The sequence below is a fragment of the Sturnus vulgaris genome, chromosome 3, assembly GCF_052056855.1.
Source record: "Sturnus vulgaris isolate bStuVul1 chromosome 3, bStuVul1.hap1, whole genome shotgun sequence".
Lineage (NCBI taxonomy): Eukaryota > Metazoa > Chordata > Aves > Passeriformes > Sturnidae > Sturnus > Sturnus vulgaris.
The window spans coordinates 61830442-61848587 of NC_142245.1; the positions used below are offsets into that span (position 1 = coordinate 61830442).

The 18146-nt window shown below is 36.6% G+C and overlaps 1 protein-coding gene across 1 annotated transcript in view; it reads right to left on the reverse strand.

The window, feature by feature from the left end:
• The window catches only part of LAMA2 (laminin subunit alpha 2), a 334274-nt gene that overhangs the window by 82453 nt on the left and 233675 nt on the right, over positions 1-18146 (reverse strand). The window contains exons 28-32 of the mRNA XM_088162772.1: positions 15635-15752; positions 12386-12520; positions 11631-11755; positions 7906-7992; positions 6863-7056 (exon numbers count right to left, since the gene is read on the reverse strand). Of these exons, the coding sequence (XP_088018898.1) occupies positions 6863-7056; positions 7906-7992; positions 11631-11755; positions 12386-12520; positions 15635-15752 (659 nt within the window). The remainder of the gene's footprint in view (positions 1-6862; positions 7057-7905; positions 7993-11630; positions 11756-12385; positions 12521-15634; positions 15753-18146) is intronic.

Sequence of the window (18146 nt, forward strand, 5' to 3'; positions counted from 1 at the left end):
CACTGAAACTGCAGTCAATAACTGTGGGCATGATACATTCTGATTTATGCTCCTACATGAAATTTAGCCTCCCCTCCAACTTATTATCATCCCTGTTCTTGCCATCTGTGTGCTTGCCTTTAGAAGTCTGAGAGAATTCAAGGAAAAGCAAGTTTTGCAGCAAAGAATGTTTTATATAACAAACACCTGTTCTGTAGCTGATCATGAAGGTAACGAGATCTGATAATCATTTTGCAGGATGAAAATAAATGATCTTGAACTTGAAAAGAGTTGGCCTTTATAGTTTAGTTTTTGCTGTGTTTTTTTTTTTTTTCATATATAATTTCACTTAAGAAACAAGTGAAATCTATTTACCTTCAAAATTTTCCTGGCGGTTGGCAATAAATTCCTAAAATTTTGTTATGTGTTAAAGACAAACTCAATTCACACCAATAAGAAAAAAATGAACAGCCCACGAAGAGATGAAGTATTCTCAATGAGTGGGCAATCGATAAGTGAGCTTTCAGTACAAATTAACACCTCTTGCACAATAATCAGGTTGAAAAGAGGAACTGCATCGAGTGAGACCACAGCTGAGTAGATGAGACAGGACTAAGCTACTCCAGTATGCAGTCTGTAATGTACTGTAGCTATGGGAAATATTTCAAGAGCATGATTATATTTTGCAAGACTAAATACTTCTATGTCTATCTACAAAGCTGTCAGGATAAATTTCTGTCTAATATTAACAAATGCAGCACTAAATTCAGATCATTACAGCAGTGCAAGCATGTCAGAGGCAAATCATGCAATCAATATTACAATAGTTCAACAAGCAATTAAAGCAAATTACTGCATTTTCCATTTTCACCACACTTTTCCATGCACACTAAGTCTCTAAGGATTTTGACTTACCTCTTGTGAGAAGCATGTCCAAAGTATGCATGCCAAAAGAAATTCTTTTAAGTTTACAGACAGCTAACCATTTATTGCATTTTACAAAGAAACGTAATATGCAATAAAAGGAACACATCTGAGTCACAATGTGTTCCTCAAATTGAGTGATTATCTGACACAATTTTGCTTTAATACATTCATTTCAGTGAAGATTCAGAAGACTGTGTTATGACTAGGAAATTTTTGGTCTAAGAGCAACCATGCAATCTCTGATGGGAGGTGGTAACCTATGATAGTCAGTGACTCTTCAGTATCAGCTTCTGTCATTTCAAATCAAGTGTTGAACTACTGTTAGCTCATTAATCTGTTGGCTATTACCTAATTTTTCCCATTTTGACACTAGTCTCCAAATAATAAAATAGCCTTCCTGCGCCTTCCAAAACAGAAGCCCAGCAGAGAGCTGAAAGCCTTAGCTTCCTTGCCATTGCTGCTGGTTTCGGGTAGCTTACATGATCAATATGTCTCCAAAATACAGGAAAATTCATACCCAGATCAGGGTCTAAAACACCTGCTCGGTTTTATTTCTGATTTTTATTGCTTAGAAATCCTCATCTGCTGGTTCTGATACATACCAGTAGTAGTTGAGCTTAAATACTGAGTTGGATGAAAGACAGGAGTGTGAGTCTAACCTCAACAGGAGCTCATGTATCACAAAAAGGGAGAACAAGTGACAGCTTATCAGCTTCTAGGCCAAGCAGGGATGTCCCAGTTGAGCCCATGCAGCCTGAGAAGCAGTTGTCCAACACAGACATCAATTTAATTCTTACAGCTGAGACACACGGACACACAGCAAAACTCAGAACACTGAAGAAGCTAGTCCAAGGCTTCTCACGTGTAGTGTTACACTTGGGATCCTTCTTTTCAGCTCACTCTGTGAAGGCTCCCAGCTCCTGATGAATTAAGTATTGTGTAAGAGCTGGGAGAGGCTTTGTTTCACCAATTCTACAAGCTCTACCTCTGACAGAAAAAGCATCTCTGCCTATTTCTGAATTTGGAATGGCTGAGATCATGGAGCTCCTCACTGTTTTAAAGGGAAAACCTTGATTCTGCCAGTGGCTGGGAGCTCCCTTGTTCTTCTTGGTGTAAGACTGTGATGAAGCAGAGATTGACAGCTGGGAAAAAAAAATCCCTCTCATTGCAAGCATCTTGAGTGCAAATACTTAAAGGCCCAAGACCCGGTATTAAAGGAATCTCATTATATATTTTTTTCTTCTACTAATATTGAATATTTAAATACATAAAGATGGAAGTTTGCTGACCGCAGCAAGGCTGAGGATCTTTTTCTTTCTTGCGCCTCGCTAGACTGAGTTAAGGAAAAATTCCTAACAATGAAATAACTGCTTGATCTCCCTGTGCCATGATTGCTTCCTGTTCAGTCACATCAACTGCTTTACATTTAGGCTTTTGCTTGACCCCAAGCAACATTAGTGACAGGAGCACACACCCAAGGAAAAGTTTTGTAGTTCGTGCTGCAACACAGCTGAAAACATTGAAGACCTATTTTTTTAAGTCTCCATTGTACTTATGACAGATAGCCTGAAAGCATTCAGAAGATGAGTTCTGACTTGCCATTTAATATACAGAGCCACACAACAACAAAGCCTTGAAGTTCCCACCAGGATCGTTTTGTTCCATAAATATGGCACAGCAGTGAGCAGAGTCACTGTTCCAATAACATTGTCATCTATGCTTCTTCATTTCATGTACTACAAACTCTACAACCGAAGTGAAGTGGAATGTCACAAGGTATAACTAAAAACACACAAGAGGATTACTGTTTCTAAGAAAATGCATGATTGCTACAGGCTTGATTCTGAGAGAATCTGAGAGAAGATTTGGGAGAACTTTTGTCATGCTTGACAGCATACAAGAACGCTGGCAGCATTATTAAAATTAGTTTCCAACCATCACTATTTATTCTTTGGGTACTAACTTTTTCAAAAGAGAAGGGAAATGGAACCTACGAAGTTAATAGTTTGAGTCAAAAAATTCTAAGAAAGTATTCATCAGTAGAGTGTTACGAATATCTGTATAGGACAATCTATATGGTTACTTTAGCTGGGGAAATAATCTAGCTACTAGCCATTAGAAATTTTTATGATGTGTAGTAGACCATACTCGTGTATTACTTTTTTTTTTTTAATCTACTTTTTGGATATAATTTTTCATTCCCTGATGGCATCCTAGAGAAAACAGAATTGTCCAGTTCTAAGAATATAATGGAAATGGAATTCTGTGTCATGCACCTATAATTATATTACCATTATTATTTATCTGTAAGTGAACTCTTTCCCCTTAAAGCAGCAGCTTTCAAAATAAATATATATTCTATTTTACCTATAGGTCTCTAAAATACAACTGTTATAACGCAGCACTGAACAGTGACATGCACTAAGCAACTAAAAAATGACATTATGAAAAAACCCAGTAAAACAGCTTTTCAGCTATATCAGAAATGGATCACTTTAGTGCACATGCATGCTTCTTTGCTTTTCCCCCCCCACACACCTTTTCACTGAAAATCTTCACTTAAAAAATCTTTAGAGTACTTATGATAAGTTAAAATCTAAATGTTATATTTAAAGAAGAATGCATTACAATATTTTGTCTAAAACACCTCTCTGATCTGATTTAAATATGTATTATTTGTTTTTTCGATCATACTGTGTGGTGACCTTTTGTAGAATTTGCCAAAAATTCATTATTTAAATGTTTATTCTTTTTTAAATATTCAAAATATAATTTCCCTTTCTTAAACATTAACTATACCGTACTAATAGGACAGCTTAATCACACTATGTGTTATCCTACTTACAAACACTTTTTCCAACATGGGCGGCTGTATTTGGATATATTTTCTTTAAGTTAGACCACTTTACCACCTAACTAGGGGCTCTTCACGCTTCTGACAGGTACAACGCAATTGCAGTAGTTGAAATGGAACCACAAATGAGCAAAAGTAGGTACATGCATTCAGCTCATTTTAACTACTGAATGCAAACAATATTCTGCTCTTGACAGTAATTAATTCTGTGTACATTAAGAGTACCATTGTTTTTGCTTTTGAGGTTTTGTTACAACTGAAGTTGGTCAGAAGGGAGTTTACAATTGGTTTTGCAATTGGTTGATATAGCAAAGCAAAAATACAGAACCAAATTCTCAGCTACATTAAACTCAGATTGGAACAGCTCAGTATTCTGAGAGCAAGGAAGGAAAACTTCAAGGTTGCCCCAAAGGTGTTTCTCATGGTTCTTTGACAGGACAAGGGCTATTAAAGCACATTAGGGGCGGCAGCAATGAATCCCTACCAACAGCTGCACTCTGAAGCCTGTGACATACCAGACACTGTTTACCACAGGCAAATTCCCACAAAATCCAGGCTTGCCACAGACCTGTGTACACCACAGGCTACACAGATCATTGATTAGGCTTATTTTCTACCATGTCAAGGGTATTCTACTGCATTAGCAAAGGCAGGTTTGGGTGTTGAGGGACACTCTCTTTAGACAAGAGGAAGATCATACAGTAAGAGCTAATAGGCATAAAAATGTCTACTGAAATATTAAACTGCAGTTTTTGCACTTTATGATATGGTTATTATTGATATGGTATCAACAGTAGAAAAACTACTTCTTGTGATAGGGAGATTTAAAGGACATCTCATCTGTTCCTACAGGTGGTTCTTATCTTTGTGACTAAAGAAAAGAAATCTCATTTGATTCCTCACTTCTAGTGGTCAAATGAAATGTCCATATGTACATGTGAAGAACTGTTTTTATGGTGAAAACTGACTACTTAGTTAAAGTAAAAATGTCACTAAAGGTAGCGTAGGTATATTTCAATACTCACATTCAAATATGCTGCAGTTAAATCAGCGATTATAGCAAATAACATCTTTCAAAGCAAAAAGGTGGAAAATTTCATTTGCCTGCAAACAGCTTTTTCCATTCACAAACAGGATTTTTAATCTTATTATCCACACAATGAAATACCTGATTAACAAATTGGAAAACCATTATAAATGATAACTTGCACTTAGGCTGTTTTGTACAATGAAACTCTGCCATCCTGGATACCCAGAAGACTTTTCAGAATACTGATAAGGTAGAAGACTAATAAAAAAACCATACTAAGTCATGCCTGTGATTGGAAAAATAGGATAATACTGGCAATAATGTAAGAGCTATTCAGGATATTGAAAAATGAAGTAATTTCCATGTAGATGCCACTCTGTAAAACACAGTCCTTATTTTAAAATTTCTTAGCTGTAACACTTATGGACTTGCAATTACAATTCTCCTTGACACATAGACCACAAAATGGAACTCAAGCCATAGTTATTTCAGCAAAGGGACTACTTAATTCAGTTGCAGTCATTTTGCTGTTCAAAATAGAGCTTAGGATACTGAGTTCAGAATTAAGTCCTAAACTACATCACACTGCAGGATAGGAGAAATTTCATTTAATTTAAGTGCACTATACTTTAAATCAATGAATCAATGTCATGTTGTTAATAGTAAATAAATAGAAGCAATTATATCTATATTCCCAGCGATCTATAATCACTACCTGGGATTCAGGACTGATGCAAAAGCACTTATTTCAGTGGACTTAGAAGCTTAGTTCTGCTAAGTCCTGATGACTGTCTGAGAACTGATCACAATCATTAGGCTGAGTGAAAAAATGTTCTGCATTGTGTAGTTCCTGATCCTATGTTCCTAATATCTTCCTCTTTAAGGACTCCAAGAAGCCATGCCTTCCATTCTTGAATTATATGATGCCTTTTGATATTTTAAGCACTTCTTTGTTTATTTTTGACTTTGCTTTTAAAATGTTTGCAATTTGTTTTTACCATTTCATTTTAATACTAGAGAGGTGTGCATTTCTGGGTATTGAGGTACAAAAGAATGAATTCTATGGAGAAGCAAGTAAAAAAAAAGTAGATGGTACCTACTTTTCTTGATGTTACATGTCCCTCACACAGACACCCCACTCCCAATGAAAAAGCTCCAATTAAAGATAAAACATTTAAATCAGCTCACTGATTGTGCCTTGTCAATATTTGAAATGTGCAAAAATTAATAAATATTATATACTGTGGACTTACTGGAACTCTACCAGTATTCTACATTAAATTTAACAATCACGGCATTGAAGGGAAAAAAAATCACAATAAGGTTAGTCCCTCCACATCCAGGGGGAGATGGGGAAGAGGAAAATACCTTACTTCAGTCAGGCATGACTGAAAGTTCTAGAAAGATTTTGCTACTTTTTTATATAAGTTATAAGCATACAACATTCCATGATATAAGATTGTGGGCTCAAATCTAGCACAATCCAATATAATGAAAAAATTCAAACAAAAATACAAGATAATCACTTGTTATGTATCAAAATTGAGGGTAGGGCAAAGATACCAATACTGTAAAATATAAATTGTAATAATATAAAATCTTTTAGGCTATTAGCTCTTTATTTTTAACAAAATAAGTTCTTTGCTGGATATAGTGTTCTGTCATTCCTTACATCTTTTAAATTCCAATGGATGGTTGTTGAACCAACATAATCAAGTAAACCTTAGTAAAAATTTTGTGTGTGGCTCATAGCATAGAGCATTGCAGTGGTCAGTTAAAAATTTAGGACAACACTAAAAAATTTACCAAGAGAAAATACTGTTACAACAGTGACAACCTTTAGCAAAATTAGACTCCAAAAAGCCAAAAAGAAGTCCAAAGTTTCTTTGCCAATTTTTAGTGATAACATTAGAAATTATTGAGAGTTTTCTCAAAAAGATTGGACCAGATGCCAAAGTAGTAAGAAACTTGACAATTATTTTCAAAGAAAGCCACACGGTTACACAGGCAGGTTTGACCTTCTGGAGGAGCACAGGGTGAGAAGTTACTCAGGGTTCCATTAGTGTACGTACACACGCATTCCGTGCCGTGACGCGCATGCCGATGCTCGCAGCCAGCACACTTCCACCCCGTGAATCCCGGCCTGCACGTGCACTGCCCAGTGACTGCGTCACAGGGAACAGGCACGGAGCCGTAGGGATCACACTCACATGCCTGGCAGGACCCTCCTGGAATCTGTGGGCTCCCTGTGTAGCCAGAGGAACATCTAGACATTGCAAATACAAAACAAGGTTTGTCCAACTGAGACGCGGTGCACAAAGAATACTTAGCAGTATTTTAAATGTAATTCATAATAACAGTCACAAACCATTAAAAAATATCTTTGTTGCTTCATGACCAAGAGAGAAATATTGCAAACTGTCTATCAAAGTGACTTCTAACCAGGACACAGAACAGTCTGGATGGAAGAGGCATGCAAAAGTGATTCCACATCCTTAACGATTTTCAGTTAAATTCCTATTAAACCACAACAAGAAAACTTCTCCACTATCATTGTTTGGCCTACAGACTTAGGCACTTGTGTTTTGTGTCCTGGTAGACATTTGCCAATTTTGATCATCTTAATCCCTCAGTGTTTTGATGGATGGCACAACAGAGGCTGTTAAGGTTATTAATTCACAATTTGGCATTAAAATTTTTATATGTAACTGTCTTTTACAGTGTATGTGTTATGCCCATGAGGGCACAACAGTCACTAAAACAAAGGATATGAGTGAAATCAAGATACACTATTAACATGGCATCGAATTTCTGATAATTTTTTTTAACTTCTAAGCCCTGGAGGAAAAAAACCCTCACACATCACAAAGTAAGACTAGGACAATATCTGTGATATAAATAACAATGAATATCACTTTAAAGTAGTGTATATAAAAATTGTCTATGTTGGCTATTGTCTATGTTAACAGCACATAAAGGAGAAATAAATTATCCAAAGGCATGTATTTAAACAATAAATACATGCTTGTCATATCGAAAAACATTTATCTCCTTCATGCCTTTTCCTCATTTCATTGTCCCTCTTTCTTTGGACTGCCTTTTCCAATCTTCTTACCTTTGGCAGTACTGGCCTTCGTATCCAGGTGGGCAGGCAGTACACCGGTAGTCATTAGGTCCTTCAGCAACACAAGTAGGGCTAAAACTAAAACAAAATTAAATAAATAATTTTTTTCTACTCTCTTGTATAATTTCACTTTGGTCAGCAGTGCAGAAGGGTCCAAGAAGTTCCACTCTTAATGTAAATGGCAGCATTTCCATATCTGTTTCTAAAAACCTGTGAGAGGGCTCTCCTTTCTATTCCAATTTTTGTGAATGTCTTGCTATGACACTTGCACAGTTTGGACAAAGGCTCTAAGGGCTGTAGGCTTGTGTGACTGAATGGTGCTGTCACTCAGTGAACAAGCAAAGGAAGCACTGGGAAGGATGTGAAACAAAAGATTTAGAAACTGAGCTAATGAACATTCAGCTTTTCTAGTCTGATTTAGTTTTATTCTGAATGAAATGAGATAAGCTTGGAAGAGTTTACTTGAAGGAAGATAAAAAGAGGGAAAAGGAACCAAAGTCATAGCTGTATGGAATCTTCCAAAAAGGCAGCATCAGACGATCTTCTGAAGGATGTATAAGAAAAGCCCAGTCTACAGAGAAAAAGAACCCTAAAAACTACCTCCTTCATGATCAGGGAGAGGTCTTCTTTTAATCATTGAAGACACTAGATTTTCTTTTCTAAGTCACTTTACTACTGACTGTAGTGTGTACCTGTGAGCATTGTGCAAAGTAGCATTTAGTTGAAATGTTAGTGTGTTAAGTGCCTGCACAGGCAGTTAAAACAAACAAAAAGGGCAGGTAGAGCAAAAGAACAGAATGAAATATTCAGATGGTGCAAAACCGTAAAAGTCTTTCAGTTCTTTGTGGAAGAAGAAAAACTAGAAAAGCACAGAGGTGGCTAATGGTGAGCCCAGGGCTCCTTCTTGGTACAGTACAGTCAGCAACCTCATCTAACTTGCTTATAATGCATTAAATCAATAGTGCTTGAACGAGTGTATAAAATTACGCCTTTGCAAAAAATGTAAACAAATTGATCTATTACTCACAGACTCATTATCCAACACATTTTCAACTCCATAAAAATAGATCCATACTAGGAACAATTCATTCTCCCTATTCTCTCTGTTCTTTTTTTTTTTTCCCCAGGTCATCATGTTTGAAGCTGACTGCTGGTTGTACAGCAGTATAAACACAGTATTTAAAACTTTAGTGGAGTTTTATACAATTTCATAAATAAAAATAATTGCACTGTACCCTTCACAAATACTATCGTATCAGTCATGACATAGCAAGCTAATGAGATAGCTCATTAGCTAGCTGTATTTCATGTAGATTATGATTACTTGACTACCATAAAATAGCTGCAGGTAGACTTTTTTCCTTAATAGCATCTTGAAGAGCTTTAACTGATCTGCACAAGATACAAATCTAAGCGCTGATACTCTCATTTTCCACCTTATACTGTAGCTTTATGGAATTAATCTATGGCACTCTATCCATCTAAAAGTGAGGCATTTAGTCCAAACCAATTGTTCAGGCATCCTCTATCAGCACTGGAAAATGGACATACACAGACTTATACACACATTTGAAACATCTCCTTTCCTGCCCTCTCTCCAATGATGTTTTCCTTTAGGTTTAACATGAGTGAGATGTACAGTTGTTGGTGTCTTTATTTACTATACAGCTACCAAAGTTGTTGATGGCTGTGCTAACAGGAAGAGAAATCCCTTCCATAACGTCTAGAGACATCTCAGTTAAGCTCTATAAAACACAAGCAGTTTTGTTCCTGGACATGCTCAGATCTGACTCCTCTCTCAATAGCATTAAGAAATTGGATGACTATCTCATGATTAAGTGTTTTTATTAAATTCAGACTAGGTGCTATTCTCTTATCTCCTGTGAAGGTTTATGAAACAAGAGTCTCATGATCACTTTCATGTGAGCATGATACAAAAGGCTGTGACAACACCCACAGCCATGCAGGCTATATGACTAAATGAGGTATGGGCACTTTGCTTGCTGTCTCTCAGGCAGCTCAGCAAGTTGAGCGTGTACCCAGGACACCTAAAGGGAGCTTTTAAAAAAAGATGGTGATAAGACTATCTATTAAACTAATAGAGGGGGAAACGTTGGTTAGCTGTTAGGAGGAAATTCTTTACTTGGAGAGTGGTGAGACACAGGAACAAACAATGCCCCAATCCCCTGAAGTCTTCATGGCCAGGTTGGACGGGGCTTTGAGAAACCTGGTCTAGTGGAAGGTGCCCCTGCCTATGGCAGGAGGGCTGGAGTTAGGTGATTTTTAAGGTCTCTTCCAACCCAAACCATTCTACGATTCTGTGTTACACATATCACCCACAGTCCACATATTTCTCACCTGTAGAGCACTTCAGGAATACACCCTTCCTGATTTTATGTTAGGTTTTAGATAACATACTGAAATGAACTTGGGAGCACGGTGTGGAGAATCTGTCTAAATTCTTGTAGCATAGTGCCATAAACAGCAGGTGAAGAACCCTGCTCATCTTCTGATCTGACATGTATTTCTGGGCAACTGAAGGTTCCTAAGCCCTTTAAAAAAATAGTATGGAATATTTGCAGCCCTTCATACTGCCAGTTAGTCACATAAAATTTTTTTCCAATATTTACTGATTTGCTAAACTGAGAAGCTTGGTTGATCTTGTTCTTTGAAACTTGAATGTCCTTTTCTGATAGTAATAGAGAGAATATATAATCAAATTGCAACAGAAAACATGCATGAAATGGGAAAACCTCAGAAAAACTGGTAGTTAAGACTGCAACATAACTTTTTGAGATAAAAGCTATTTCTTTCAACACCTGGGATTTGGAATTATTCTTAAAAACTCTTACTGCGGATGAAAGATCATGATGTCTTTATCTAATAATGTTTGAGAAAGGACTTTCCTCCTTCAAAATAAAACCAAGACCAAACCAAAATGATAAAATGAAGTAAGAAGAAAAAGAAATCCGCTAAATTCTCTGCTATGTTGACTTAAATCCTCACTAAAACATCCTAAAAGCCAGACACAGCACAGAAAAATGGTTTTCTAGAACAATTCCAGCTTTTCAAAAGCACAATCAGGAAACATGAAACTGTTCAGAGCACTACTACAGTATGATACCAAATATCATTAAGAGCTTCTCAGCAAAACAACAAACAAATCTCAAGTCTAAAGTATCATCTGTTGGGAACACATGCAGAAGCATTGTGGAAAGGCTCATTAGCATAAGGCAACCAATAAAATTTATGCTGCAGTAACTATAATGCTTTTAAATTATTCTATCTTTCACAAATTGCCTAAAACTCATGTAACATTAAATAAGGAATCAATAAATTCAATAGTGAAGCAAGAAAGACACTGTAGCACATTTATACCAACATAATATATAAGACTTTTTGCAGCTCCCTTGTGGCTACATTGTACTTGGGTTTTGCTCTAGCTCCATTTATGAGAATGCCTTTATAATACACACTCATTATCCTGAGTATTGCATTTTCTAGCACTTATTAATTTATTCATCACAAATTAGCAAGGGAGCAATTTCTGACTTTTAAAGGAAGGTCAATTAGCAAAAGTAGATAAGGAATTTTTAGTATCGCTTCCATGAGGCAATTCTTCTGTAGCCAGCCATCTGAAAAAAGACACAGGGAGCCCAGAAGGAAGCTCTGGCTTGCTGGAAAGGCAATTCTGAGCCATGAGTTTGCTGACTTACTTGTTACTAGAAATGGATAGGGGACAAGCACAAGGCTGACAGTCATCAGGAGAGCCTTGGACAATGCCATAAAATCCCGGTGCACACCTCTCACAGTGGTGACCAGCAGTATTGTGCTGACAGTCCTGCCGAGGAAGGAAACAGAATGAAAGCTCTATTTTGATAATTACAAGAAAGCAGACAACATTCTGCTCCCGGCCTTAGGGATTCAAACTCACTTCGATACAATTTCCCTGATATGATTCTCAGTGGGAATGCTTGCTTTAAGCTTCTATCAAATGCCTGCTGAGTAATATACAGGCTTAAAAGGAAAAAGAATACAGGTCTGTAGCTACCCAGATGTATCCTACAGCATTTCTTATCCCATCCATCCTTTTTCCCTCCTTTGTTCCAGCCATTGGAGAAAGAGCAATAATTGAAATTCAGTCTTACTGTACCAGGTCGTGTATTATTCCCTGTAAGAGCAGAATTGTGTTTACTGTATGACACATGGTACATTGCTTGTTTTGCAGGTGTCTAGTTTTTCTCTTTACACAAATAGTAGTAATTCAGGGGTGAAAAAGCACCACAATCTGAACTCCAGAGAATCAGAACAGAAAATTTCAATTTTGCTTTTATGACTCTCCCTGAACTTTGACACTTATGCTATTTAGGAAAAATTGTATTAAAATATCATCTTCTGTTTTTATAGTTAATAGCACAATAAGAATTTTACATTTAGATTAACTTGGTGCAAAAGTTTAGAAATGTAATACCTGACAAACTGATGTTTCAGAGTCACACATAGTGCTGTGTCCATGACACTGACATACAGCACAGGCACCTAAGGACTGAGCAGGTGTCCTTCCCGCAGGTGGAGATGGAAGTCTATAAAATCCTGGAGAGCATGACTGCAATAAAAAAAAAAACCCAGAAGAAAACAGATCATTACAGTGTGGACTGTGTATGGGGAGCATTGCAAGCTCATCTTTCCAATCACCAGTTTTTACAAGTTGTGAAAAGAATCTGACAGGCTTCCAGCTGTGTTACAAACAATATACAGTACTTTACAGATAACAAGAGCCAGCCCTAATTGGAAACATGGCTGAAAAATCCCTGGAGCACTCCACTGGCATCAAGATTTTATACTACAGCTTGAGAAATCTTTCATTCAGATGCAGAACACCTTTTTGTTCTCACTGTGCATCAAGCATCATTCCTTTCATTACTTAAGAAAACAATTTGTTTCCAAAAGAATTTTTTTTTGCATGTACTGTAGAGAGCAAGCATGATGAGTTTGTTTCCTTCATCCCTGCTATATTTTTCAGGTTCGACAAGCTACTATCTGCCTACACACTACCTGATGGATAACAAGCAAAAGCCAAATAATAAACAAGAAAATGGCTGCATGGCTGTATTATTTATAGCTATATAATTTAAAGATCATAAAAGTACAGAATTCAAAATGTTAAAGGTTTTCCACGCCTTGAGACTATCAGCCCCAAACCAAGTTTATCCATCACTAAGTCTCCTCTACTGTGGCTTGGCAATAAAATTCCAAGAATAACCCAAAAGCTGCTAGCAAAGCTGACACATGCAAAATCAAACACTTGATCTTTATTTCAGGCTTCTTACACAGTTCTGTGGAAGTCCTTACACAGCTCTCAGAAAGCACACAGCTATGGCAGCATAAAAACACAAACAGGAACATTTTGACAGTTGAGACCATTAGGAATAAGTGCCTACAGAGAAGTCACTTGTCCCACGTATAAATCCCACCACCTAGTGGTGCCAGGAGCCTGTGGAGGCCGGCTGATGAGGTAATTTCCTACTGATGACCACATTTTCTGCTTTTCAGAAAGAATAGGAGTGATACACTTTTCACATAGCAATAAATTGGATGCAAAATAAAACAGAAGAGAATTTGGAGTAATTTTTGTGACCAAAAGCAGGATTCTCCAGTGAAGTATTAGCTGACATGCTAGATTTATTCATATACCACCACTCTGACAGTTTTATAATCATTGCCAAAACCTCCAGGACCCTAAGTTATGGAAAAAATATAAACACAATTATTTTCTTTAGAATCACAAAGAAATTAATCTCAACTCATTTCTGCTTTTCCCCTTCTATTTTGACTTAGACCACATTAAGTTCCCTGAAGCATAGAAACAGTCTATCATTCTTTTTCATGGTTTGTGAAGAATTCTAACCTAGATAAATAATCTCAAATAGAAGTAATTCTGTTTCTTACTAAAATACATTTTTTCCCCCTCCCTCTCTATCCCCACAAGTGTACTTGTCCAAACAAGGTACAAAACACAGCTTTACAAGTTCTGAACAACTTCAGAATCAGATTATAAATACATGGTACTTCCTCCAACAAAACTAGTATCTGTGGTTTTTTTTCTTATATGCCATTGACAGTCTTATTATCTATTTTGGTTGAAGCATTTCTGAGATGAAATAAAACACAGGAAAAACAGACTATATTTTTAGTTGCTAGTCTGGAAGTTTTTCAGAAGCAGCCATTAGAAAAATTCTTACCACTGCTTCTGCAGCCTACAACTGCAAAAACAAAGGGAAAAAAAAAAAAAGGAGGGGAGGATATACACATCACTTCTAGTAAAAACTGCTGTGCATATCGTCTTCACAATGCTATTATATGGATAAAGCATGGCTCGGACACATACACATGTTAACACCTGCTTAAAAAATGCCAGGGTGTCAGATTTTTTTCCTGCTAAAATTAAATAAACCTTCACAGAACACACCATAACCTTCACCAAGCATACTAAAAATAAACTAAGTTATGAGTATATGAAGATCACACAGTTAAGAATGAAGTATGAAGGTTGCAATTGAGACATTTATTGAGCCCCTGGAGGGCGTGAATTAAAAAAAAAGTTCTAATTACATTATCATATATTTTTCTTAAAAATTCAATTTGCTACAGTAATTTTAAAAAAATCTGTACTTCGAAGCAAATCTTGGAGTCCATTATTTTCTCATGTATTTATACAAGTTCAGGTGTATCCTCGTATTGAAATAGTGTGCAAAGAAAACGACTTCATTCACTTTCTCGCACACATTTCCTATGAACTTATTGTTTCTGTTGACTTATTTGCTGCATAACACAATCATGCATAACATCCAAAGAGATCAGAGTTCTCACAGATAACAAGCTCTCTTTCCCTTCATTTACTTCAGTTTTTCTCCCATTGGTAGTTTGGGGGGAAACCCTTACAAGATCCCACTTTGGATGTTCGAGGCATTTGCAGAATACTCAAGGTGTTGTTCCCTGCTACCTTCACCTAAGAATTGTGACCAGTGAATTTAGAATTGCTTGTGCTGATTAAAAATGAAAAGATGGTATTCTGCACACAGAAAGACTGGCAGTCTCATCATCAAGAGCATAGACAGTCAGAAATATTAACTTCTATTCTATTCTATTATATCTTAAACAATTTCTCTGATGCCTATCATGAAACCTATTTTACAAAAGCATATACTAGACAGCTGATTCTCTAAAATACCTGTGTATTTTTGAAATATCAATATTCAGCACAAAATTGTAAGTAAAAAATTAAATATAGTGCATGTATAAGGAGCACCTAGGTCACTTAGCTGGCCAACACTTTTCTCCTGGTGTTCAGTGAGTTAGTATTTTACTATTACAAGAGTATTATACCCTTATATGTTCAAAAATACTTGATCTGTTAGCATCAGTCACACAATTCAGCCTCAATGATGCTGTCTCAGTAAAGCTCACTTTCCTGTATTCTAAGTATTTGTCATTGCCATGGTTTCAGTGACATATCTGCCTACAGCAATTAAAAAAAAAAAAGGGGGGGGGGGCTGAAATTCCCTGTGAGAGAAATACCTGTGAGAGAAAATAAGTAATTAAATTAAGGGAGAGGTGCTGCAAGTTAAATGAATTCACACTCAATTACTATTCACACCTTGCCAATGAATGGACCAGAGAAGATACAAAGACTTTCCTGGGAGTTAGGTTAGTACAGTACCTCACAGGACAGACCAGAATAACCCAAAGGGCAGTCACATTTCTCTATCAAGTGAGCCTGAGGAGCCATCCCAGACACAGGGCCACCTTCAGCAACTTCCAACGAGATCTCAGAAATCCTGGAAAAAAGGAACAAACACCTCTAATGAGATTAGCCAAGCACTAACTCCAATCCAGTTACTTCACAGTCAGCTGGCCTGGAAGGAAACAATCTCATTTGGCTGTTTGCAGGATTCTTGATCTACAGCCAACAAACAACACTGGTTTTTGCATCTCCCAAGAAACTACTAAGTTAACACCACCTCTGGTCTCATCTTCTACTTCCAGGCAATAGTATAACTAACTAAATCTCCAGATTTTTTCTATCTCTTTCTTTAATCTCTTTTCAGCCAAACTAACAAAAGTTAACATAGAAAAATTCATATCTGATTCTTCATTTGCAGGGAGTCATTAAGAAAGTGATGACTCTCAGGGGTATGGCAATAAAATTGTCTTCTTAATGAGTTTTTAATGAGATAACTATTTAAAAAATAACATAAAATCTATCCTCAGCAACTAAAGCATTCTAGGAAGCTCTAGAACAGATTTCAAAGGCATTGGACATTTGCCTTTTGAGCAAAATTTTAAGATCAGTAGCCAGGTGTAATTTTTTTTTCTTTAGGATTGTTTAGACATATAAGCAAACAATTTAAAGCAAGCATTAAATACTACTACAAAAGCAACTACTAATATCAGAAAGGACTAGACTTCTAAAATTTTAACTTTCCAAACATTTGTTTAATTGTATTAATAAAAAGAATATCCTTGCCTCCCAGCCACTCCTTGTCTTTCCAGCATGAATGCTGACCTGCTAAATAGGGTCGAGTACATCATGGACAAAGACAACAAATATAAAATCTAATGAAATACACTTTATTATAATGTATCAGAATGCTGTACTTTAGGCTTACTTCTTTATTTTGGGGATTTGATTTGTTAGTTTGCTTAAATGAATGCTATGATCTGGAACACCTATTGCCTCAGAGAAACAATATGTGCAGAATAGTGTAAATTTTAAAACTTCAAATATAATGCTAACCTAAGGTAAAAGGTCAAAGATTGTCTGACTGACTGGCTGAATAAATGTCAATAATGTGGGTAGAGTCTATTCAGTAAGTGTCTGAGCACAGTGCTAATGGAGAGGAGCTCACAGAGCTGCTCACCTCCTCCTCATGCTCACAGCCTCTTCAACTTCTCCCAGACCTTGATTCCTGAGGGACTGAGGGATGCTGTTCTGCTCATTGGCACATAGGTACCAGTGTCAGGATGAATGGAGGAAAAGTAAATGCCCACCACTAAACTAGAGGAGAGTTTTGTGACACAGCTTACATGACCAGACCCACACATCTTGGTAACCTTGTGTCAATACAAAAATCCCCAAGGTAATCTAGTAACTTAAACCCTGTGCTCTCTTCTTATTACCTGAAGAAAGGGGTTCAGTCGAGCAGGGAAATTGAACGAAAAAAACCCAAAAAACCCAAGCAAACACAGCCAGGTCAAAACAGAAGACTGAAAATAATGAGGGCAAAACCATCCAGATTTGATATGCCATTGTAAGTTATATTAAAAATCTATGTACATTTAATGGGAAAAGAAAATGAAATCTGCCTCTCCATCATCCTCAAAAGTGAGGCCACAGTTAAGAACTGTTTACTGCCATAAAGCCGTATTTAGATAACAATACACTCTAGGGCTACAAAGCTACCTATTTTTTTGTATGTGAAAACATTACTCTTAAGGAAGGTCAGGCTTAGCTGATTTTTGGAAACTGTCTATTAGGCAGCAGTCAAACAACTACTACCTGATCACTGCTGGGAATATTGAAATAATTTGCAGTGAAATTGAAAGCATACTTCAATTCAAGAAATTTATTATCACAGCCCTATTGCAAAACAAAATCTAATAAAAGCAATGTTTCCATTTAGAGTGTTGAATGTGAAAATGAGGGCAACAAAATGAACAATACAGAAGAAAAATGTTTGGGTTGGGATTCTGAGCAGAAACCTCTAAATCACTAATAATGCTGCAGCTTGGAAGCAGAAACAACATTAGCATTGCTACTAAACCGTTTAGCTAATAGAGTGCTAACACTAGAATGAAACTATTTTTATGTTCCCAATTGCTGCTGCTACTTTGACTTTATTTTAAAGTGTTTTTCCTGTAGTTTATCACTTACCTGCAGCTTTTAAACTTTGCAATTGAAATTAAAGCACTATTAAAACCTAAAAAAAATGTAAAAATACTTCATATACATCTTTTCCTCCTCCCATCTACATATTTGTTAGCTTATATATCTTTTTCTACTATGCACAGTCAAGCGGAAAGAGAAGCTTTACCAGTTTAGAACACGGCCCTTATTTGGAAAGCACAACACACTCTATTTAAACAAATGTTTCATTTTAAGTCCCTTAATTCAAACATATGTTTAAATTTGAGTACAAATATTGTTCTTTAGAGGGTCTCAGCTTATTTTT